Raw genomic sequence first — 24,597 nt, 5'->3', positions numbered from 1 at the left:
CTGCTCTCAGGGAGCACAGAGCCTGGGCCATCTGCGGCATGGTCCTTGGCCTGCAGGGAGACCTCGCAGTAAGAAAGTCAGGAGCAGCTTTCTTAGGCAAGCTGCTCACAAGGTTTTCCACAACTGGCCACAGATCTGTGGGGAAAGGAGGTGGTTTTCAGAAGCCCATATGATAAAGCTGGGAAAACATGAGGTTTTGAGTTGGAAGTCCTTTCTCCAAATGCTCAGAAACTCTTGCTTGTAGTGTTGCATCAGCCTGGCTACACCACCGTTACTGCTCACCTTCCCATAGCTGTAATCTGTGTGATGATTTTATTGCTGCCCTATTCAGATTGCTTATTGCACTGTGGTCACTGTCCAGCAAATCCCTCAGACACTGGTCTGGAGAAGAAGCCCCTGAGAGGTAATACAGGGGGAGATTAGCTCCTTCTTAACCACGCGCAGGTTGGTCACAATTCTGGTTTATGCTGCAGGTTTGCTGGGATCAATGTAAAGTGCCTCCTAGAAGACTTATTTTTTGTCTGCTGTGGCATGTCCATTTGTCCCTGGGGATTGTCTTTCTGCCCCTTTACCCTGCAGCTGAGACTGCAAGACTTCCAGCCTGCCCACTCTGGGATGTTCACTCCACCACCAGAGAAAAGCAAATGCCAACAAGAAACAAGAAGAAGCGAGTAGAAATAAAAAAAGAAAAGTAAACTCTGCAGGTTTACATAAGAGAAGTATCAGCAGGATCGCTCAGCCAAAAAGGGATGGAGCATCAAGGGAAAGAGCAGCGAAAATCATGAGTGTGTTTCTCTGTGTACTGCAAAAAGAAGTTACAAGGGACCCCTAAAGCACTCCTTTTTGAAATGCTAAATCTGGATAAAATAATGTAGGAATGAGGATAATCTGATGCCACGGGGGAAACATGTGGCACTGAAAATACTTCAGACTCCTGTGGCCTGGCAAATTCAAGTTTTCGCCCACCACATTCTTAAAATCCCAAGTCTTTAAGACCAAGGAATGGTATTAATCACAGGTTTGCCAAGGGCAGAGATCCAGGAATCACAACTGCCTTCATGAGCCTCCGCACCAGAGGGGATTAAAGAAAAATAAGTTTACTGGAGGGACTGTGGAGTTAGCACATATCATCCCAGGAAGCAATTTGTCCACATACAACACCTCTGAGGAAGTGAAGGGAATGGAAAAGAAAGACCTAGGCAGCAACCGTGGCTTATACACATGGCTGCATTGATTTTTCCGTGCCAATTAATGCCAGCTAAGAACACATCCCTGGGGACCACACAGCGAGCACTGTAGGTAAAATTGCCTCGCTTGAGATTACAGACGCCTTTGCAGACTCATGGTATCAACCCTACTTATTTGCTTGTTTCTTTTATTAAAAACCCACAGCGGGAAAGAAACTGGTGTGTCTAGCTGACACTTGCAATTTATGTTGAGGGAATATCCATGTTTCAGCAATACAAATCTATTCCCTATCTTGTTATTTTTTTCCAGTAATGTTCTTTGTGAAAAATAATGGGTGACGGCCTTGCTTATTTTTTCCAACTAGCGATTGCTTTACAGATCAAACTGCAAGCAGCCCTATAACTTTCTAACATGGCAGGATTATGAAAGACCTGCAGAAGTGTCATGCAGCTTCTGCTGTGAAATCCGACAATTTAGGAGGCTTCATTCTGGTCCTGGCAGCAAAGATTTTTGATACCCCATTAAAACTAACTTCTATTTCTGCTCTGACAGGTACTGGAGAAATAAATGAAATCTGCAACCCTCTGTGCAGATGGGAGGGCATTAGATGATTCACTGGCTTGGAGGGTGCTAACAAGCATCTTTTACACATCTTGTGTTGCTTTAATGGGTAGTTTGCAGCTGTAGGATCATTGCTATATTTTGTAGATTTGTTCTATAATTAGCTATGAAAGGAATATGAGACCACAGATAGCTTTGTATTAAACTACCAGTTCTTGTATTTATTGGCACCACCTGGGGATTAAAACAGATGCTGTCACTCTGCAAAGTTATCCTCAAAGCAGGGGAGATATAATGAACGTGTGATCAAAGCACCCTTGCTTCATCCAATTGTGTAGTAATTACAGATGGAAACATTTCTAAACCAGTAACATTGGCTCCGATTCTCACAGGAAAGCAAAGCCAGTCCCCAAAGCCTTCAGTGGTTAAGGGATGGGAAACACCCCCCAGTCACGACAGCCTCTTCTGGGTAAAGGCCACTGCAAATAGTCCTGCAGTACCTTATGGGCCAGGAAATACCTTGTAGGTGCTAAGTTGGCCACATATTTACAATGACTAGGAGCACATTTATGATAAAACTCTTTCAGTGCCCTTTTGTGATGATTTCAACTCATTCAGCCATGGCTGCTGGGCATATTCCTGCCTCTCCAAAGGCTGATGGGGACCTCTTCACCAAAGAAAAACACGTTTACCTTGCAGATAATATGGTGATCTTTCCTTTGGAGGAAAGAAACCATAGGATGAGGTATCAAATCTGTGACAGAGCCACCTGCTCATGTTCCTTCTATGTGTGATTTACTGGGCTGAGAATGCTCCAGGCTATCATTTAGACACTGTGGGGTCTGTCTGAGGTGTAGAAGAGCCCCACTTAAATTGACAGTGCCTCACACTTCATACATTGAGGGAGGTCTGCAGCCTCTCAGGCTTATGTCGGTGGTTTCCTGAGCTTGTTCCTTGTCTGTGCACCTTTCCTGACCACAGCAAGGCAGCTGCACAAGACCAGCATGGCCCTTCTCAGCTCTCTGAGCTCTGCTGAATCAGGGCCAGCTTTCACTGATGTATCAGAGGTGCACCCATCAGTGGCAGCATTCTCGAAATCAAATGATGCTTTCCAGCCACCTTGCACACTGAGCTGCAGGTACAAGGTCTCAGAGGCTGCCCCTGGGTGTTACTGAGCACCATTCCCTTTCTCCTCCCACTACTGACAGGCAAGTCTCATCTGAACATTAATTGCATTAAGTGTAATTGTGCTATCCAGCTGCAGCCTGGTGCAGGTTGACCTGTGCTAGTGGTGTGCAGAAGTCAATTGTCATGGGTGGGTTTGTGGTGACTTTTATGGTGTTTCCTTTCAAAGTCTGATGATAAGAACGTGTCAAAGTTAATGGTAAGTTTTATCTTTTTTCTTCAAAAAATGTGGGAAGTACTAAGGTAAAGCTGAGGCTGGAGGTTAAGGCAAGTCACAGTGAGGAGCTCCGTCCCTGCAGCCCTCGTGTTTGCTCATACAAACTATGAATAAAGCACTGTTCTTCCAAATCTCTTTCTAAAATAAAACAACCAGATGGCTGTAAGCGAAAACCTCGTCGTCAAGCTGAGTAATGTGTATTTTGAGCGTGTTAACAAAGGAACTTGTAGAATTGTGCTGAATTATGCACAATGCCACTCAAACAGATACACACTCAGAGGCAGGAATATCACAAGTATCAGACAGTGGTGATTCATGCTGTTGTTCTGGTCCTGGCTCATGGGACAGTCCTGAGAGCTATTTCAGGGTGTCTAACATGCAACATGTAAGAGAGGAAGAATGTGATCAGTCTCTTACAGCAGAATAGGCACTGGAATCACAATAAATAGCAGTAAATATATAGTGCTTAGTGAAAATAAATGTTCTCTCATTTCTTTTTGAGAGGAGGTGGAGAGGACAGCCTTTTTTTTTTTTTTTTTAATCAGCTTAGGCAATACTGGGTTTCCTCCCCCCACTTGCCCCAGGATTTCCAATGCAAACTTGGAAAAAAAAAAAAAGTTGAAAAGAGACACTAACAGAGGAAGGCAAAAGACAGGTGTTCTGCTAGGGCTGCATATGTGAGTAAAGTAATAGAATAAAATATAAATTCACAGAGATGTTTTCCAGCCCACTCCTCCCTAACGAACAAGCCTGGTGAGCACTCACAGCGAAGGGGCTGGTGAGTGCAGAAAGGTGTGCTTGATTGCTTTTCATGGCACACTCAGTAGGATGGCTTTCAACAGCATTTACTGCCTGAATGGCGAGGAATTGTCACAAGGTCTGTGCAGCTGAGGATTACTGGAAGGGTCTTGCTGGCTCCCTCCAGTGCTTTATGTTTCCCGACTTCACTCCTCAAACCTCAAGTCAAAAGCTTTCTGCAGGCACCCCCCACAGTGCTGGGTGTTACTGGGACTGCCGTGAGTGATGTGTGCCCTGCACAGGGCCCGACTGCAAACCTCCAAAGCTCCAGCTGGGAAAAATATCACCTGGAACTCTGTTTGTCCACTACACAGCAATTTTCATAGCAAACTTTGTGCTGAAATACAGGCTGAGTAATCGCTTTATAATTTTATTTTATTTTATTTTATTTTGCTTTCCCGAATGCAATTTTTATTTGCTGTTTAATCAAGCCCTTTCCCTAACTGGAAGAATGCGAGCAACTTTCATGTATAGGAAGATTATAGTGGCACAGCAGAGAAATAAAACTATCAGAAGCTCTTGAGGAATAAATTCAAACCCTCATTAATCTCTGTGGGCTGCATCTCAAATCTGATTTTTTATAGAACGTGGGTGGTATTTTCAAAGCGAGTTGCTGGAACAGGTTGACTTCAAGGGTTGACTTAGATGATAACAATATATTTCTGAACCACAGTCCTCTGCCCAAAGAAGATGAAAGCTGTGGTTTATCCTGTGTATGTGCCCAATACATGGGTGCACCCGTGGCGCCGGGGTGGCTCCAGGTCCCTGCACTACTGCTGCTGGAGAACAGCAAGCTACGGGAGCACGTGAAGTAGTGGGATGGACACTCAGAGCTGCCGATAGGCTTGTTTTGGTTTCTTTGATATTCACTGGTACAGTTATGGTGGGATTTTAAATTTATTTATTTTTAACTATTATTTATTTATTTATTTATTTTAATTCCTTACCTGACACAACTCAACTTTTCTGCAGTAAAATTCTTATTCAAGTCAAAGAAAGTTTGGTGGGTGTCATCCCAATAATTCTGTGTCACTCCTGCCTTTCATCCAGATCTCAGAGGAGTCCATTTTTAATGACAGTGCGTCTTGGAGACCTAAATGTCATGAACAAGGTTAAACTGTTTTTGGTGCAGGAGGGGTACACTTCACCCCTGAGCTTTTGTCTGACTTTTAATTGCATCTGGGAGCATAAAGTTCACTGGTTTAAGCTGTCACAATGCAAAGATTTCTGACTCATTGTTGCAAGAAGAATAGCAAGAAATAAACTTCTGTATTTCTGGAAGTTTAGTTTGTTGCCGAAGTAGTGTCTCTAACCAAATATAGACTAAGTGCCTGGAAAGAGTAGTGGCTAAAGGCTAAATTCTAGTCCCGAGAAGGATACATGCTGGAGGGATTTCCTATTAGAATTTGCAAAGCATCCAAGGAAGAATATTACAGGGGATCAGGGGCTGCCCCACTACTGTCACTTGTGTTTCTCACAAGTATTTTTGTACTTAGAATCATATTATCATAGCATAGTTTGAGTTGCAAAGGACCTTGAGGGTCATCTAATTCCAATCCCTGGGCAGGGATCCCTTCCACCAGCCCAAGCTGCTCAAAGCCCCATCCCAAAGCCCTTGGGCACTGCCAGGGATGGGGTGCCCACAGCTCCTCTGGGCCTCACCACCCTTAAAATAAATAATTTCTTCCTAATGTTTAATTTAAATCTACTTGTCTAATATGTCTTCATTATGTACCTTAGATGTACATATGTTCCCCATTTTGTTAATACCATTAAAATTTGAAGGATGGATCAAGAAAACCCTACTTATTATATGAGATGATAGCAGAAACATGACTTTGTTTTCAAGTTCCAGACAATTTAATTTTGACTTGTGTAGGTATGGGTTGGAGAAGAATCTAATCATACTGTTTTAAAATAAGTGTAAGTAGCTGAATCTCCACTTTGGGGAAGCAGCAGGTGGTGATTTGGACACAGTAGGTCTGTAACATAAAATCCAGCCAAAGGGTGAATTTTGCTTACAGAGATTTTTTATCTTTGGGCAGGTGTGAATAAGTGTGAGACACTGAAAGATGTAGTCCCCTGGGAGCAGGGTAGATATTTACCAGAAAAATTAAGACTGTACAAAGAAAAAAAACCTCTCTGAGCGTGTACTGAAATCAGATGAAGAAATGTTATCTAACAAGAAAGTGGCGTTTCCACATTTCCTTCATTTAATGACACAGTTTAATAAGAGCTACATTCATGTGGCTTTGTGTGTTGTTAAAGCATGTAGGCAGGTTGCTATAACGAGTTGAAAAAAAAAAAAAAAAAAAAAAAAGCCTGCAGAAAGAGGATTTTTCAGCTTCTGTCGATCTGGCTTTATGTTGGAGCCTTAGAGGCAGAGCTGCAGATTGCTTGTTCGTGAGCACAGCCTGCTGGCCCCGAGTGCAAGCAGCAGCCAGGGCACGAATCGTGCATCAGCTGCGCCACTGTGAGTCTTTTCACATTAAAGGCAGAAAAAAGCTCCTGAAATTATGGTAAATAGTTCCTCTCCTCTCAGACCACCAGGCTACCCGGGGGTATAAGGGATTGTGGGGTTATTGCAGGTTGTGGCTGTTATTTTAACTGGCACCTCCTGACACCCACTGTAACATTCCTTCCTCTCATTTCCTCTCATACCTCAGGTTGTACTTTTCCCTCCTCCTCATTTTCCCCTTAGGAAGAGCTGCAGAACATGAACCTCACAAGTCTTTTCTTATGTGTTAATTTAAAAAAAAAAACAACCAGAAAATCCTGGGCTCCCCAGTACCAGAGGGACATGGAGGTACTGGAGCGAGTTCAGAGGAGGGCAGTGACAGGATGAGAGGCAATGGGCACAAACTGAAGCACAGGAGGTTCAGGCTCAATATGAGGAGGCTCTTTTTAACTGGGAGGGTGACATAGCAATATGAGGGGTTGGACTGGATGATCTCCTGGGGTCCCTTCCAACCCTGCCCATTCTGTGAGTCTGTGAGAGAACAGAATGCTCTTAGACACAGGGCTACAGGTCTGGGTTTCTTTTGGGGATCGGTTCATTTGTTTTCAGATGCAATTTGCTATGAAGTCCATGTGCCACCTCTTTGAATGACCTTCATCCTCTGGAAGATCTTGACCATCAGTCTCCTGCCTCCTCAGTACGTGGGGACTAATTGCCCACTCTCAGAACCAGTGGCTGCAGCAGGGAAATTCAGCTCAGCACCAGGCCCCCAGTCTCTCCTGCTGTGTAAGCTTTAATTAAATCCTTGCAGCAGTATAATTAATCATTAGTATGGGAATTGCATATTAGTCTGCATTATAGTAAATATTAGCTAAAAATTAACAAGCTCGTTAGCTATTCAATAACCTTTAAAGCCCTTCCAAATCCTCTTTGTCATGCTGCAAATTTGTGTTAAATATCTCTCTCAAATGACCTTAAGTTGATACACTTTTACTTGCTGTTAAAGCCATTACAAACTCTACAAGCAGTTTAGTTATTTTGCCCCCTTGGCTATTATCTCCCTTTCTGTATGGATTTATTTAAATTAAACTGTAGTGAAGACTTATCTCAGTGTCATATGAAGCCATTAAAACCTCCCAGAGATTTAGAGAATCACATCCCCAAATGATATATTGCTACCGAGGCAATGAGTCTTTTTTCTTGGTGTCCTTCCTTGCACTGCTTTCACTGGGCATTGGCAGAGCTTATCCCTTGCACATTGCATGTGCCCTACAAATGTGCAGTGCAGGGAGCGAGAGAGGGCAGAATGAATGTGTAAATATTGCTCCAAATAGGATTCAATTATCCAGAAATCTGTTTTGCACCCTGACTTCCAGCTCATTAGGGCAAATCCCTGAATTTCCCTGTGCCTCCCTCTCCTCACAGGAAGCTAGAGGTGTCGCACCTGCTTCCCCTCTTTCCCCTTTTGCTAAAAATTAAGTTCTTTAAGGCCCCATCTGAGAGACATCTTGCAGAACCTGCAGCCTTGGCTACAAAGTCAGGGTTGCTGTTTCCCTGTTGGTGAGCAGGGAGGCAAATGCAGGCCAAATGAATGAAGGAAAGTCCTGCTTGCCAGGTGCCTGCCTGGCCGGAGAGGCCATGGAGCTGCTTTGTGGCCTGATCCTGCCCCACGCAGCTCTGGAGCCCTGGCCTGGCCTATGGTGCGGGGAGAGATGCCACCAGCCTGTGAGTTGTGGCAGAGGGATGTCTCACGGGTTGTCCTTGCTGAACGATCCTTAATCTCTTCCATCTTTTAATAAGGCCAGCTTCTTCTGGCCTGCTGGAAAGGCATTTCTCTTACAGATAATTAGAAATAAAGCCTATCTCTGACAATTTAATGTGTTGTGAGGGCTGATTGGAATGCAGGTAGTCTCCTAAACTGTTATTCATGCCACTGCTCTTGTTTTTTGTTTACTTTTAAGTTGTATTTTCTGGGGACAAGGGACAGCAGCAGTTCTCTGTAAAGTTGTGGGCAGCATTAGTCCAGCCCTGAGGGCAAAGCTGTGTATGAAACATCACCCCCAGCCTGTGCCCTGCAAAGCCCATCCCATGCTGCTGAGAGCAGTGCAAAGATGCCAGATACCCTTGGGCAGCTCCTTTGTTTTAAGATTTGCATCTCTGGACAGGAGGGGTTCATGGCTGAAGGCTTTGCAGTTCACCTAATTAAAGGCATGTTAATGCTTTCTGCTTTTGCCCCCTTTCTGGTAGCATCAGCTGAAAGGTTTTGTCTTTGCAAGACAAGAAGCAATTGTCTGAACACTTGGGCAGTCAATAAATTGCTACTGGCTAGTAAAAGGCTTTGTTCCAATCTTCTTCAGTTTGTTTAACTTCTAGTTTGATTGGCCTGCTGGGTTTGCACAATTAGGAAGATCACTTGGAGAACAGTCACCCTTATTTAATCTTTTCCTGACCACCCCTCTAACATGTTGCTTATAAAATGTCACAACTCTCTATCTACAAATAGTTTGGGCAAAATCCCTTTACATTTTGAATTTGTCCAAGAAATATAAATTCTATATTTCAAAGCCACATGTAAGAACTGTTACAGACTGGATCAAATTTAAGCCATCAGAGGAGTTGTTCTGGCACCAGCTATGCCCACTGGTGATGGGAGATGGGGCAGGGGCCCTGCACATCCCAGGTCTAGTCCCAGCTATTCTGATTTTTCCTCTTCAAACTCTCTGAGTTCTCTCAGGGATCTTTTATTAAGGCTTCTTAACTTTAATTTATTGTAAACAGAGCTTGGAGAATAAACTATGCAGTGAATTTAACATAATTTCTGCTGATAGCACATTAATACATAGTGTGCAGCTTCTTTGTGTGTGTTTCTGGGACCAGATGAGAAAAGTGCTCTGAAGAAGTGGGATTTTGCTTGTCATGAATATTTATATAAGAAAACTCTGTGCCTTGATAGTTCATGGAATGTAAATGTAAAAAGGGAAGAAGCATATTTTTTAAACTGTATTTTTCCTGTATATCTTTTAGTCTCCTTTTGAAGTTCTAGAAAATATTATGCTCTTTCATAGATATATTTCTGCATGCAGAACAGCATGGTGACACGCTGTGGCAGGACTTATACTGATGGTACCAGGGCAGCAGGTGGTAGCTGGTGGGGCATGGCCGTGCTTCTGCATAGGCTCATGTAATTCAGCAAAGCTCTTCACAGTATGTGTGACCAGAATGTGCACTGACTGCAATATTGGGCAGCAGAATAATGTTCCTGTTGGCGTTGCTGGATATTAGGACAGACCTTTTGTTGAGTTACATCTAAATATGCAAAGAGTAAATGTCTCACTGCGTTTCCACTTACCTTTTTTCATGTGATTTTGCATGCAGTACGATGAGAAATGCAAATTATGGTTATTATTTGCTCTACATTGAAGAATTCTGCTTACATTCCTAGGAAATGTTAAAACACTGAATGGGAAGGGTAAAGTAATGCTTTGATCAAGAGCCAGGTGTAGAGCTGTAATGAGACAAATCTTGAAGACAAGGCTGATGCAACAGAGCTGGTTTTCCAAAACTGAAATGAGTTTTGTACAGTGGTTGGAAGGGAGAAAAAATTACCAGGGAAGATATTCTTTCTTCTTCTGGGGAAAGAATAATATTTGAAATCAGCACCATTTTCTGATTTAGGTAAGGAAAGACAGGCCAGTGAGTTACTATTCCTGCAAATATTATTATATGCAGTGACTGTCTTGCACTGGCATTTAATACTTGCTTATGAATGCTGTCATCTAAATGTATCATCCTGACACTACATTGTAAGATCTACCATGCAAAAGTAACAGATTTCCCACATTTCCAGCCACGGCTCTGGGAAATGCTATTCTGTGCTGCAGCATTGGAAAATACCTTTCATACAGATGGGGTAATGCAGAGGCAAATGCAGTTTCAGCTATATTCTCAGCTAAAAGTCACTGCAAAAATGTTACTTATTTAATTTTTGATTGCACACTCAGCACCATCAATATATGTGTGTAGCCACCTGAACTGAATTTCCGTTCTTAGAACAAAATTTTGCAAACATGTTAATAAGTAAAGAATAATTTCAAATTAAGTACCACAAATACAGAGTCACTTTTGGAGAATATAGTTGGTCGCAGAACTTCTCATTCCCTAGTTTATTCCCTTGAAATGTATTTTAGTTAAAATTTTGTTTTTGACTACTTCAGGCTTCAGAAAATCTGTGACAAAATTGCTTCATACAACAGTTTTGTTGTTCACCCATCACATTAAAACAATAAAATGTCCATGTATTGGATATTCAAATGATCAGGCAAATATTTCACCCAGTGTACAACAAAATATTATGAGGTAATTTTATTTTTTCCCATTTTTAGGTAAAAATATTACAGTATACAAGATAATCTTATTAAAGGTAAAAATACAGTATTTTGCTTTTTCTCTAAACAGATCTACTTACAGTACACTTTTTATTTTGTTTTCTTTTTTAATGTTTTTATACAAATATAACTATTATTCTATTAGGCTATCTGTGTTCTCATCTGGCACTTAAGAACTGATCACAGGTCACCTTCTGGTTCTGCTTGTTTTTCTTAGCTGATATCTAAATGCAATGGTCATCTTATAGGTGTATCTTGTAAACAAACAGGTCCATTCAGTGGTTCCCAAGTAGTAAGGTGTGCTTTAAATAGTTGAAATCACGTAGCTAAATGTAAAAACCCAAGCAATCGAAGTCTGTAGTTGCTTTGCATCGACTTATTTTTACCATTCATAAAAATGCAGTCTGATTATTTGTATTACTGCAGCCTTTAAAGCAGTTTTAATTCCATCCTGGTCCTCTGAAAGAGCCAAACTCATAACTCAAGACAATCATTGCTCCGACGATTTTTTTTCCTCTCTCTTTTATTTTTTTTTCTTTTCCTTTTTCTTTTAATTATTATTATTATTATTTTCACATTGTCCTTGGTGGAATTGAAGCCTTTTCATATTGTTTTAAATGTTTGAAACTACTGGGTATGTTCTTTATGATTTATCTCACTCTATGGCTTGCTGACCTCTGAAATCCATAAGTAGAGCAGAGTTGTGTTGCTGTTGGATTAATGCTCTTCCTTGTACTGAACACATTAGCACAATATATATTATTTCTGCTGTGGATATTACTGGGAAGTGAGTTTCATATCACTGAATATGTCAGTACACTGTTGTTGAAGCTGGGATCATCTGAGGATAAAAGAGAGGCTAGGTGTGTACGAAGAGACCATATCCATTAGTGGGTTAGATAATATAGCTGGAAAAGGCAGAGAGGAATTTTTGGCTGGGAATCCCTTTATCAGGTTCTAGCAGGGGGATGAAAGGATGCTTTACCCAACAAGCTTTGTTTATTTTTCCAACTCTGTCGTTCAGCCTAAAAAGTAGATGACCTCCACCTGAGACACTTGGCCTCGGTCATTTCAGCAGATGATTTCTCATTTGTTTTTCATTAACCACAGTGCTGTTCAAAGTTATCTTCATGGATGCCCATGTAAACATAAAAGGAGAGTACACACCCAAGGTTAGGATTTTTTTTTTAAATTTTGCAAGGAGCATTTGCTTGGCACAGTTTTTCTTCAGACTTCACCCACTTCTGATCAGTTCAGTCTGAGTTGGTATAAACAAGCACAGTCCCTTCACTGGACTCAGGCGGGTGAAGATATGTTTTTGTTTTTGTTTTTGTTTTTGTTTTTGTTTTTTTGCTTTTAACTAAAGGTGCCTTCCCTATGGTGCATTTGTTTCTGATGTCAAAGGGCATATGTTTTTACCAGTAAGTCACTTCTTTGTCTTAAAAGTTTTAACTGGTAATTCACCAAACACAGGAGTAATGTGAGGTGCTCCTACCAATACTTGCTAGTTCACAAAAGTTGAGTGTGTGGCACCCATCTTTTGCACTGCTTTTGCCCTCCTAAGATGCTGGTTGAGACTGAAAAATGTTTAGAAAATCAGTTGTTTTTCTCTGTGTCCACTATCAAATGTCCTTATTTAAATTCTTCCCAAATTTGTCACTCAACTGCTGTATTAGTCTTGCCAGCTCATTGGTAGCTTGTGACTTTTCCTCCAAGAGTTCATATCGGAGACTAGAAATATCTTGCTTAATCTCTTTAAGTTCTCCTAAAGGGAGGAAAATATTCTTGTTAGCAATATTGAATCAAAGGAGTCATCCCTATGGTTTTAAGACATGAGAGAGTATTTAAGTGTGCTTGGTCAACAGTGTGTGTGACACTCTATATGATGTTGCTGGGTTCATGCCCTTTATATTTGGCTTTACAGTAAATAACCCATACTTGCAGCAGTGGTACCAACTGCAATAGCAAGTGTATATGGAAAGTTCATCTTTCTTCTAAAGTCTGTTCCCTCTCCATGTATAGATCCCCATCCATACTGGACATTTACAGGAGGGTAGCAGAGAGAAGGTATTACGAGGAGTTTCTTTTCCATCTACTTAAAATTCCTATATGACACCATGGCAGTGCACATCTTTATCCAGTTCCAAAATGTCTGTGGGCTAGTTACAAGTGTAGGCAGCACAGTCAGAAACTGCTGTATTTAGACCTCAAGAAAAGGCCAGGTATTGGCTGTACCCTGGATGTTGTAAAACAAGGATAGGTAGAGGTGTGGGCAAGAGCAGGACTAAGTGTAGACAGATCCTACGATACACGTGTTCTGCTGATTATTTCAGAGCATTAAGGTGGCTCAGAGTCACCATTGTTCGCCTTTGTGTGAGCCTGAGCATGCTCTCTCTTCACAGAGGGTGTTAACAAAGCAAAATCCTCTTACTGGAGGTATCAGTAGCAATAACATTACACGCTCTAATTTGTGGCAATAATAAAAATCCACTTGCCTTCATTGACTTCATCATTTTCTCGGTCAACCTGAGCCTTCAGTACATACCGCTTAATCAGACGTTTCATTATTTTCTGAAAAGAGAACAGAAACACTTATCTTAACATGAGCTTATCCACACCTCCTTAATTCTAGACTTATTATGAGCAATTCAAGAGCCTGATTTCTCTAAGGATGAAGCCTGGCCTCAGAGGAAACAAAGGGAATTTTATTACTGACTTTTCATTTATTCTCTACTTTATATTATGAACTCTGTATTAAAATAGTTGATTGACAGCAATTGCATAATGAGTACACATAAAGATACTTTGGGGTGTTTGTGGGATGCACACAAATGGACAGGATGAAAACACAGATGATGCAGTAGCAATTTAAGAAATGGGATCCAGATCATTTTTTAGCATGTTGCTATTTAATGTATCAATAAAATATAATTTACTGGAAGGATTAAGTGGTTAATTAATGTTGTTAGCAAAGCCACTCATGACGATGAGCTGAACATCTGACCCAAGGTTAAACAGAAAGACTCTGCTTCGGAATTCAGGCTTATGGAGAGAAAACAGACAATGAGGGACAGAGAAAAAGAGTTTGAACAAAAATGGAGAGCTTGGCAAGAGTAAAATGGCAGATTTTAAGGGACATACACAGGGTAAAAATAGCACCATGTGGATTTATAACATGGGTGATGACTGTTAGTATGGAACAGAGAATACGGAAATTGTAGGAAACAGTTATGAATACGACCTTGCAATGTGATATTGTTCCAAAAATGCATGTTACATTTCTGTAAAAGGAAAGTAACTTTGGCAGTCGAGCTACACAGTGGGTTACAGCTGAAGGCCTGCATCATTGCCAGTGACATCAGCGTGAGAAATGTGAAATCATTGTTCTATCAGAGATGATGATTTAGGTGTCCCAACAGATATACCTAAATTAGGTTATCAGATATTTACATTACTTCTTTGGGTACCTAAGTGCGTGATCACCACCACTCAGACTTGAAGGTCCTCAGGCAGATAATGCAGCACATGCTGTCATGTTGGGAGCAGCTTCTTGAAGCAGAGTATAATAGGAGAGCCTTTTACTCTCCTATTTTGATTTAACCACTGCCAGAAAGAGGTAGTATTCAAATCGCATTCTTTGAGACAAAAGAGTGATAGGTTCAATGAAGATTTCTGTGCCCTCAAAGCTTTCTGCATGCTCTGTAAACAACAGAGGCCTCAGCAAACATCCAAGAAAAGATAGAAAAAAGATAGAAAACATCTTTTTTTTTTATTTTTCTAGTTTTTTGATTAGATGGACGTTATTAAAGGAAAAACATCTCAGAGTGAGCTCATATATTCCCAGAGCAATCAGGACTGCCTTAAACATCACTGAAAACACTGCAAAGATTATGGAACATGAATTAAGGAATCAGATTAGAGTAAATCATATTAGATATAAGGAAGAAATTCTTTACTATGAGGGTGGGGAGGCACTGAACAGGCTGCCCAGGGAAGCTGTGGGTGCCCTGTCCCTGACAGCACCCAAGGCCAGGCTGGATGGGGCTTGGGCAGCCTGGGCTGGGGGTAGGTCCCTGCCCAGGGCACGGAGTGGAACTGGATGGGCTTTGAGGTCCCTGCCAATGCAAACCAGCCTACGATACTATGAATACACCTGCTCTTTTTTCTTAGTAGCCAGCTCTGAATTATAATGGTACTAAAGGCATGTGAATATCAAAGAAGGATCCAGTCATTTATATAAAGGTCATGTAGTCATGGAATGCGGGATGTTTAGGACTCTCTGTCCTTGTCTCAGAGAGGCATCTGGCTAAGCAGGTGAGTCAATTAAGTCAACAGAGATGAGGCACAGTGCACGTACGGTGTGTTGAAGATGGCCAAGGTAGTAGAATCCAGAGGGAGGTAGGGTTGCCACCTGGGGAAACATAAATGAAGTAATGTTTGGGGAAAGTAGGGAAATTCTGGATCCAAAAAGAATTTTTATTTTTATTTTTTTCAGAACAGATGACAGAGGAAATTTAGAATAAAACAAGGAATCAACATAGACAATGGATGCTATTATTACCTGGACCAATATGATAACATCTTTCTACTCCAGTTTCCATATAGCTGGTACTGTGGATAGCCACTACTCAAATACATGTACTAACCATATTAACTGCTGTCTGTGATGAAAGCCAAAAGTTTACGGGTGCCTGCCTAATTTATCAAATACACAATGTACTTAGATTTGTCTACAGAAACAAAATATTAAAAATGTGACCATCTTTAACAAGACGCTACTTAGTCACTGAATAGATCTTTCTGCCATTAGGTTTAGGAAATTAATTCATTTTTGCCCCTGTGGCTTCCAAGTCTTGCTTCTCCCTGGTACTGTTCCTTATTGCTACACTAAATGAAATAACCTCTCAGAAAAATAAACCTGGTTACTGCAAGAAAATCCTGAATAAAACTTCAAGACAGACTCTTGGTAATGAATGCCAAGCTGTCTTTTTTTGGTATCCCTCAAGAGCACTGCGCGTACATACATGTACATCAGGTGCACAAAACGCAGATACATCACTTGATAAATTTCACTAAAGAAAACAGTTCAGAGCTAAGCCACTACTTCAAAGGTTTTTCCAGTTGCAGAAGAAAGCTTGCTGGCCAGAGTATCAAAGTTTGTTCTTCTTTGTATTTAGATAATCAAGATTGTTACACCTTTCTTGTATTATTTGGACAATTTCTTTCTGCAGCAATGGAAACTTTCTAAGATTATTTGAAGAGAAACCTAGTAGGAGCATTAGGAAAGTAAAATAACATGTAGTTATCTCTCTCTTTGAAAACACAAATACTTTTCACAGCTGCTTTTGGCTTTTTCAACCTTGGAAGTAAGGGCTTAATTTACCACAAACATTAGGTGTTCTCATTTAGAAATAATAGGTGCAGGAAGAGAATGAGTCCAGCAGAGGCTGACACATCTTTCTGTTACCTGTGGGTCTGAATGTACAGAAAAATGTCAGAAATACTCAAGTGCCAGTTTGAGCGCGACAATCATCTCTTTTCCCTTCGCCTTTGATGGTGTAAAGCCAACTAACTCCAGATGCCAGAACAAATGAATTCTGTTTCTAACTGTAGTAGGTGTCTTAGAGACACCTACTATCTTGGCACAAAAGCCTAGACAACTTTTAAGACCAGGAAAATGTTATTACTGGTATGTTGTACAGACTAGGAACACACTGTGCTGGATGCCACACCAGTACATGACAAACAAGTCCTAGAATTGCCATTGCACATCACACCCCATTAAAATATTATTTTTCTCAACTCTCTTCAATGTTAGTTCCTTCAGACATAACAGTTCCCATCAGATTTCTTTCAGGATTCATCAAATCCCATGGGTTGCCTTCTGCTTATTGTGTTATCCTATTACATGCTTGCAGAAGAAATAATATTTATGCTGGCACGAATGCTCCAACCGAGACAGAGAGCTGTGCTAGTTCGTGCAATGGCTGAGGTGCCCTGTGCCACTGCTACAGTCGCGGGTGGGTTTGAACCATACCACATTGCAGGTTTAGCTCTGCAGAACAAGTTACTGCCAGAGAAAGCACATGCAAATGATAATGAAAAGGCTGGAGACGTGACACGGTGTCATGACAAAATGAATTGCTGACAATGCAAGACCAGGAGATTAAAGCTTGAATGATATCTCTTGTATTAAATTATACACCCTTGAGTGGAATTAATTAGCATGACATACATTAACACCATGTCTATTGCCATGGATGATACGCTGCGCTTTTCTCCGAGCACTGTGAACGTGAGGTACCCCAGCCTAGTCCTGTGACCGTGCTAAGCCACAGTGCAGCTCATCACAGGCTGGCAGCAGCTGGACCAGAGTGAATACAACCCCTGCAGAGCTCTTCAGTGACAGATCTCTTCCCTGGCTCTTGCTTTCATGCTGTGATTACCTGATATCTCGTGGGCTTGTTATAAGCATTCTTCCCCGAATAATTTTCTGTGTTTCGAGTGCTAGACTGAAAGCGAACTTTCTGAAATTATAAAACATCATGATAGATTAAATCAGTGATAGCTTCTCATACCCAGGCAGCCCCAAAGTAAACAGAGCCTTATAGAAACAGTAGGAAATGATTTGATCTATGGGTAGGATAAAAGCCAGCACATTCAGGTCTAAAAAAGTGAACTTTTGAAAGACAGAAAAGGTTGAAAAACACAAATTACAGGAAAAAAAAAAAAAAAAGAGAGATTCTAAATTGTCTAGACAAAAATTACATGCTCGCTCAATATTTGGACAAGAAGGTGCTAAGAGAAACAAAATATATTTGTCTTGGATTAGTGATTATCAAAGTAGAACACAATTTAAAAAATAGAATAAAAATAAATAGGTTTATAGAGAACAAGTCAATGCACCTATGAAAACATTCTGAAACTGAATTGATTTTCAGCAGTTCTTTTACAACAGTACAATTTGCTACTCATTTAGCTGAAAAAATACTTTTTTAAAACAGAGTTTATTTTTTAAATCAGATGACATTGGACCTATTAATTTTGCACTCTAGTAGCTTCTAAGGAGTTTTTACAGCACAGAGAATATTTGTAACAGTTTTCTTTGACATTATTATTCACCTATGAATTTTTTGGACCAAGTGCTAAAGAAAAAAATTTTCTCAAAGGAATTAAGTCATATCGTAGACCCAAAGGAGCTGGTGGGTATCAAAAACCCCTGTGACAGCATGCAAGTGTATGTACAGGGAAGGCCTTAGTTAAGGGCTTTTCATCCCTGACAGGCCCAGAGATCCTGTGAAACAATGGTGTTTCTATTTTTTGTTGTTGGTTTTTGTTTGTTTGGTTTTTCTTTCTCATTCACCAGGTGTGCCATGGTAATATAGAGATGATCTGTGAAAAAAAAAAATCAACAGGCAAGCAAGAAATGACTGGGAGTTGTCATTGCTTATGTCAAAGCCATGGAAACTGTGAGTTCTGCATGAATTCCACAAGAAAGGACAAGCCAGACACTTTCACTTATATGGCTTGGGGAAGAAGAATCTTAGAGAAAATTGTATTACTTTGGTTTATGCTCTGAAGCGGAAGAAATCCAGACTAAGCAGACATTTTGTAGTTTGATTAAAATAATGTTTTGAAAATATTATCTTTCTAAATCATTATTTGAGATAGAGGAAAAAATATTTCTTTAATTTCAAGAATTTACTGTTCTAATGGGTCCTTCAGTAATCATTAGTGTTAAATGAGTTTATGGACTAAAATGCTGCCACATGTTGTCTAACTTAAAAACTGTTCACAAATAAGGAACTCAGTTAAATTATATGAAAACATGGAGCAGGCCCAATACATATGCAGTTCTCTTAGGTTCATATGGTTTAGTGGGGACTGTTAGTGTTAGGTCAGAGGTTGGACTCGATGATCTCGAGGTCTCTTCCAACCTAGAAATTCTGTGATTCTGTGATATATGAGCTTGATCTTGTCCCAGGTGTGGGCTTTGCCTGGAGCCAGGTGGCTCACCAAGAGTCATCATCCTGCCAGACTGTGTGCTCCTCTAAGGAAACCCTAGAGATCCAAACAAAGCCCAAAGCAGGCTACACAAAGGCAAACTGCAGAACCTTCTCCAAGATCTCTTTCTTTTTCCTGGTGTAACTTGTTCCCTTTCTTTACTTCTGTAAGATTAAAAATGGGGGTAGGCTGCTCACTTCTGAAAGCAGGTTGTTAGAATAGCAATGTGCTGAGGAGCCACACCAGCCTCTCACATGCAGTGACCGTAAGAAATGAGACAACACATTTTGGAGGGCTTTTCTTTTCCCCCAGGAATCAATTCTCAGTATTGTTCTCTTGTTTCAAACCCAACCTGAGCTGAGAAAATTAAATTAGCAAAGCTGTCTCCTCACATCTTTTAATCCACTGAGTTTGATGACTGCAGCCAAGCAGCTGCAGCTGAGTTCCAGTGAATGTTTTGGACTTTTTCTTCTCCTGTGTAATGCAGAAATGTTGCAGGTGGATTTGTCCTGTGAGTAGGTTTGGGTGTGTTACAAATGTATACACTAGGAACACTCTGTCCCAGGCATGCTTTGTACATTGCGGATAAAAATTTCCATGGGTAACATCATTTTCTCTGATTTCTTTGGCATTTCCCCAGGGGAGGAACAAAACTAATTCTGTTGGGAAGGATCTGGACATTAAGCATATTCTTGCAGCTCTCTTGGTTTATCATGCAGACACTCACTTTTGATGGGAAAAGCATGCCACCATGCAGCTGGCGCTTACAAAGCACATTTCTATTTTAAATGACCAAAAAACGAGATGGAAGAGGCAGGATCTGCCCATTAGTAGCTACGTATCACTAGACAGATGCAAGTAGAGAACTTGATAATTACAGCTGTAGGTATTTAGGAGGTGTTATTAATCCCTACTTGGAAACTTGTTCCCAAACCTGGAATGGCAGTAAATGCTATTAATGTAATGGCAGTAAAATTCGGAAATAACTTAAAGGCCAGAGGATGTTTTGAAGAGGCATAAAGGCCTGCTGAGTATGTTAGGAGCCAGATCTAGGATCTGATTTATGCACCTGCTTTTTCCCTTGGTCTTTGACCTTGCTTATTTGGCTTTGCAAAGTGCTTCCATTTAGAAGAGTTGCTCTTTCACTGGTGTCCAAACGGTGCCCTGTATAATGAGCCTGGGAGGACCCTCTAGGTGCTAATACAATACAAATAACATGCAATGACAATTCTGGGTAAGAGGTTGCTCTGTCCCTGGTCTACCTGTGAACCATGCAACCCTCTCCTGAAGGTCTCTGGCAGGTGTGGATCCATCACACAAAGAAAGTGAAAAGTAAAGATGCAACATACCCGTTGTTTTGAATTCAGCATCCCCATCTCAAGATCATTTTCACAGTTTTTGGCCTTAGATTTGCAAAGTTTTATGAGGCACATTTTTATTCTCAGTATGAGATAATAAAATGATTTAGGGCTTGGCACTAGATTAAAAGGAGCAGGTAAAGTCCTTCCTTCGTCAAAGTAGGATAGCCAGAGCTTGGCACGTGCAAACTTCCACTCCACATCTGCATCCTCCTTGGGAAGGGAAGAGAAAAGAACACACAAATACATAATTAGTACATAGGAAAGAATTTAGCTATCATAAGGACAAACATACAGGTAAGATATTACTAGAATCTTGTTTTTCCAAAACAAGACACCTGACACAACATGTCTTCTTAGGCTTCTCTGTGGTGATCTCAAACTAAGGAAAATTTGACCAAATAAATGAATAAACAAAGAGCACAAGCTCTCCAAATGCTAGACTGAACAGCAATGAAGGCTGCCTCTGATTAACTGCAATACTAATTACCAGGTAACCGTTATCACTGCATTGGCCAAAAAATCCCCCATAAAGGAGACTAAGTCCGTGACTTCTATCATCAGCTTATTTTCTCGTTAGTCCCATTTGCTTTCACCATCATAATGTCCCCAGATAAATAGACCTGCCATTCACCTTCTGCCACTCAAGCAGGTGGAGAAAAAAAAAAATCAATCACTGTGCCTGTGAATCTCCTTTATGAATTGTTGGGATGGACCAGGATCACTTCCAAGTACAAGGGCAAGGTCAGCACACTCTTTATGGATCTGCTTGGCATTTATATAGGAGGATGGCCAGACCCAAGTATCAGGACCAGCTAGCAGACAAAGGAACGGAGGAGATACAGCTGCTCTACAGCTGTTTTCATCGTGGCTTATGTGGAGGCCAGCAGCATCAATAGAAGTGTGGGTCCGCCAATTCCCCATACTCATGTACATCTGTGTCATGCTAAAATTAATAACCTGTGATTACCCCGTACCTCTGAAACCCAGTCAAAAACTGGCAGAACACAATTGAGCTTAATTCTGTCATAGATATAAAAATGTCTGCCAATGGAGCAGTATTCACATCTGCTATTTGGCCTTCTCATTCTTTGGGGTTGAACCTCACAAAAACCTAAAGCTGAATTACAGTAGAAATCACTTATTAACATTTTTAATGCTTTTCTGCTAAAGAGATACTGATGGAAATAGTTCTGGTTTCTGGCTGGCAGAAGAATTTTTTTCTTTCCATAAATGCAATGTAGCCAGGAAGCACTAATACTTGAGGGATAAACAGAAGAAAAACAGAAGTAGCTGAAGAGTGATATTCAATGGAAAGCATAAAAATGTGGCCTTATATCTGCAGCTAACAGTAATGCATGTCCCCACTGACTGTAATGGAATTTAATTCCTAAGTAATTGACATCCTCTATCTTTATTGACATTGCTGTTGTCAGAAAAATACATTGGCAAAAGGGACTTTGTCTCGTCAGTAGAATGACTTTGTTTTTCCTTAATCTCCCTGTTGCTGAGGATTTAAAGGAATTAGTATGAGATTTACTAGGTTTCTCCCAGTTCTCAAGCAGGAGGATCTGGAATGAGTAGCTCACATTTGTTTTACTTGCTGATAGTTATAATATTCTTTAACAAAGTTTTATAGAATTCCAAGCAGCCAAAAAGGATGGTAAGGCCTTTTTCTAGGAAACTGGTGATCACATAGCTCAAACTAGAAAATTAATATAGTCTATCTAGTAAGATATTTCTTAAGATTTTTCTTTAGTAAACTTGCAAGGGCATCTCTACTTACTATACGCATTAATAGGCTGAGACCCCTTCAGAAATAACTCTTGTTTCTGTAGAAGAGGATTCAGGAAACACTTGATCTTATGTGATTAGAAATCTTTGGGGAAATGACTGCTTTCTGCACATGGGAAAGCTTCTGGGGCAGAGAACTTATGTAAGGTCTCTCTGACATTTAGACTTAGTTGCAGCACGATAGAGCTATATTTGCACTACAGTACATGGAAGAATTAGACATTACAGTGAGAAAAGGTTTTTTACTCCTGCCTTTTCCAGTGTTAGGTTCTGAGGGAAGATTAGAACAAATAATTAATACAAAGTCAACTACAGAAACTCGATATTTAACAAATCAAAAGAAAGAGGTGAATCAGCATAAACATTGTCCAAATATTAATCTTTTTTATCTGTCACTATTTACATGAGCAGGGATTTGTTTATGTCCAAAGCATTTAACAAATCCAGCCTGCTAATATTAATACTACTGAACAAAGCTGGGTAAAACCTGCAAACACCTTCCTTGAGGGTTGTATTCATATCCTTTCAATGTTGCCTTTTGCTCATGCCATTAAGTTTTGTAGGTCCAGGGACTCCTCCTCCACCTACATATATATAAAGATTGTGTGCCTGGTATTTGAAAAATATGTAATTTTATATATGCATCCATGAGTTTCAGACCTAGGTGGGCTTTTGTGTTTAACCATTACAGAGCAGACAGAAAATAAACTGACAAACAACAAAAAAAAGGCAAACATGAGATATTCTTTGCTCTTTCTTAAGCAAACAGCACAGCTAAGGTAATACACATGGATAAATTATCATAATTAACACAGGGAGTAAAAAATACCACAAACTGCTTTCATTAAATACATGTAAAGGAAATTGGGTTTGCTCACAGATGGTCATTAAAAACAAGGAAGTTGAAGTTGTTATACGAATGATTCATTGTTAATTATTAATTCAGCCCTAATTTGGGGTCAGACTCAGCCTTGACTCTTGCACAGTGTAGGATTTGTGTTTCAACAACCCTCTAATCATGCATATGGAATAAACTGCAGCTTCCTTGTTCTTTTCACATTTTCATTGTCAATAATAATTATGTACATTGAGTTTGTAATGCAGTTTCTTATCTTACCTCAATTTCCTGATAGGAGTTGTTGATCATGGCTATTAGCATATTAAGCAGCACCACCACCATGGTCACGTTATATACTCCATAGAGTACGTATCCAATATTCTCAATGAATTTATGATCGTACTTCAGCACCACAGATATCACTTCAGATAAGCCAAATATTGACCAGAATAAGGTTTTAAAACTTTCTTCTACCCTAAAAAATAAAGCAAATGATCACTTTATAGAGTCGGCACCAGGTTGGACTGGCCAAACCCTAATAGTAAAAGTGGTAATCCACCAATATAAGTATGATTCCTTGGCACAGCTATTACAAGCCATTATCTATCACCCAGGGACATGCCAGATCATATTTCCTGATCTGATAAAGAAATATGATTTCTAATAAATACTCTGAAGTGACAGTGCCCCTTTGTTTGCTCCATCTGTTCTTCTCAGATGTGTTACCTGTCATTTGGCCTTTGAGTCCCTATTAAGGACTCCTTCTCCATGGGCCACTTGCTGTTTGAAACATTTTGTGTAGGGCCCAGTACTTCTACTCAGTCACTCATTTCTCATCCAGAGAAGATAGACAGAGATTATCTAGGAAAGGGGAGAAGGAACCTATGTTGACTGCCTCATATGCAATTTCTGGGGCAAAAGAGACTTTTTACCCAGAAGGAGTCAGTGAAAAGTTCTGTTTTGTGGCATTAACATAACCAGCACACTGTGCAAGTAAAGTCATCCCCTGGTCTGATTTTCTTCTCTTCCTGCATTGAGGTTGTAAACAAATCAGATGCCCAAAGATGTGTAGTAAAAAATTTAAGTTCCTAAAGAATTTGAAATTAAGGAGTAGTAAAAGATGTTACAGAGAGGCACTTTAATTTTATTGTTACCCTTGCTTGAAAGTAGGAACTAGATGAAAATAAAAAGTTGAAGGATGGGAAAAAAGGAAGGGATGACAAAGAGATGGGAAGTCTGCAGCTGAATTTACAGGGCAAAAGGAGACCTGGAGGGAGCCAAAGCTACAACAGGCAGAAGGGGAGCAGCCACAACTAGAAATGAAGGAAGGAGGAAAAGGAGGGAAACTGGTACATTTTGGAAGCTCTTTGCTTAGCTTTTAAGTTAGAAGCAAATATGCCTTTACTGAATAACCCTTAGAATATTAACAAGCAATTACCTCCACTCTCCCCTGGCCTCCCAGGAGGTAATGTCTTCTGAGAAAACAATGCCATTAACAAATGATTTTGATTTCTTTTAAATTATTATTATTAATATAAAGATGGCAGCTTAATTTTGCTACATGTTTATTAAAACAGATTATAGACACAAACTACAACATGTCCTAAGGCAACAATAAGCTTTACATCTACTCCAGTATCAATTACACTATACATGCAAGCAAAACAAATTAATTTCAACCCTTTGAAAGGCTAGTGCAGAGCACTGGGCAATTCCTTTCTGCCACAGCAGACTAGTACTTATGTCTCATCACAACTCATGGCATTCCCACTTCCATTTGCATGTAGCATTAGTAAGACTGCAGTAAATAA

The 24,597-nt window shown here is 40.3% G+C and overlaps 1 protein-coding gene across 1 annotated transcript in view; it reads right to left on the bottom strand.

Moving 5' to 3' along the window:
- Positions 1-8,328: 8,328 nt before the first annotated feature.
- Positions 8,329-24,597, bottom strand: part of TRPC7 (transient receptor potential cation channel subfamily C member 7) — a 73,675-nt gene continuing 57,406 nt past the window's right edge. Inside the window, exons 8-13 of the mRNA XM_032197162.1 lie at positions 23,066-23,261; positions 20,146-20,367; positions 17,239-17,319; positions 13,288-13,363; positions 12,421-12,557; positions 8,329-8,370 (exon numbers count right to left, since the gene is read on the bottom strand). Coding sequence (XP_032053053.1) covers positions 8,329-8,370; positions 12,421-12,557; positions 13,288-13,363; positions 17,239-17,319; positions 20,146-20,367; positions 23,066-23,261 — 754 coding nt within the window. The remainder of the gene's footprint in view (positions 8,371-12,420; positions 12,558-13,287; positions 13,364-17,238; positions 17,320-20,145; positions 20,368-23,065; positions 23,262-24,597) is intronic.

The sequence above is a fragment of the Aythya fuligula genome, chromosome 14 (genome assembly GCF_009819795.1).
Source record: "Aythya fuligula isolate bAytFul2 chromosome 14, bAytFul2.pri, whole genome shotgun sequence".
NCBI lineage: Eukaryota > Metazoa > Chordata > Aves > Anseriformes > Anatidae > Aythya > Aythya fuligula.
Note: the sequence above shows the minus strand (reverse complement) of the source record. Positions and strands in the feature narration are given on the sequence as shown.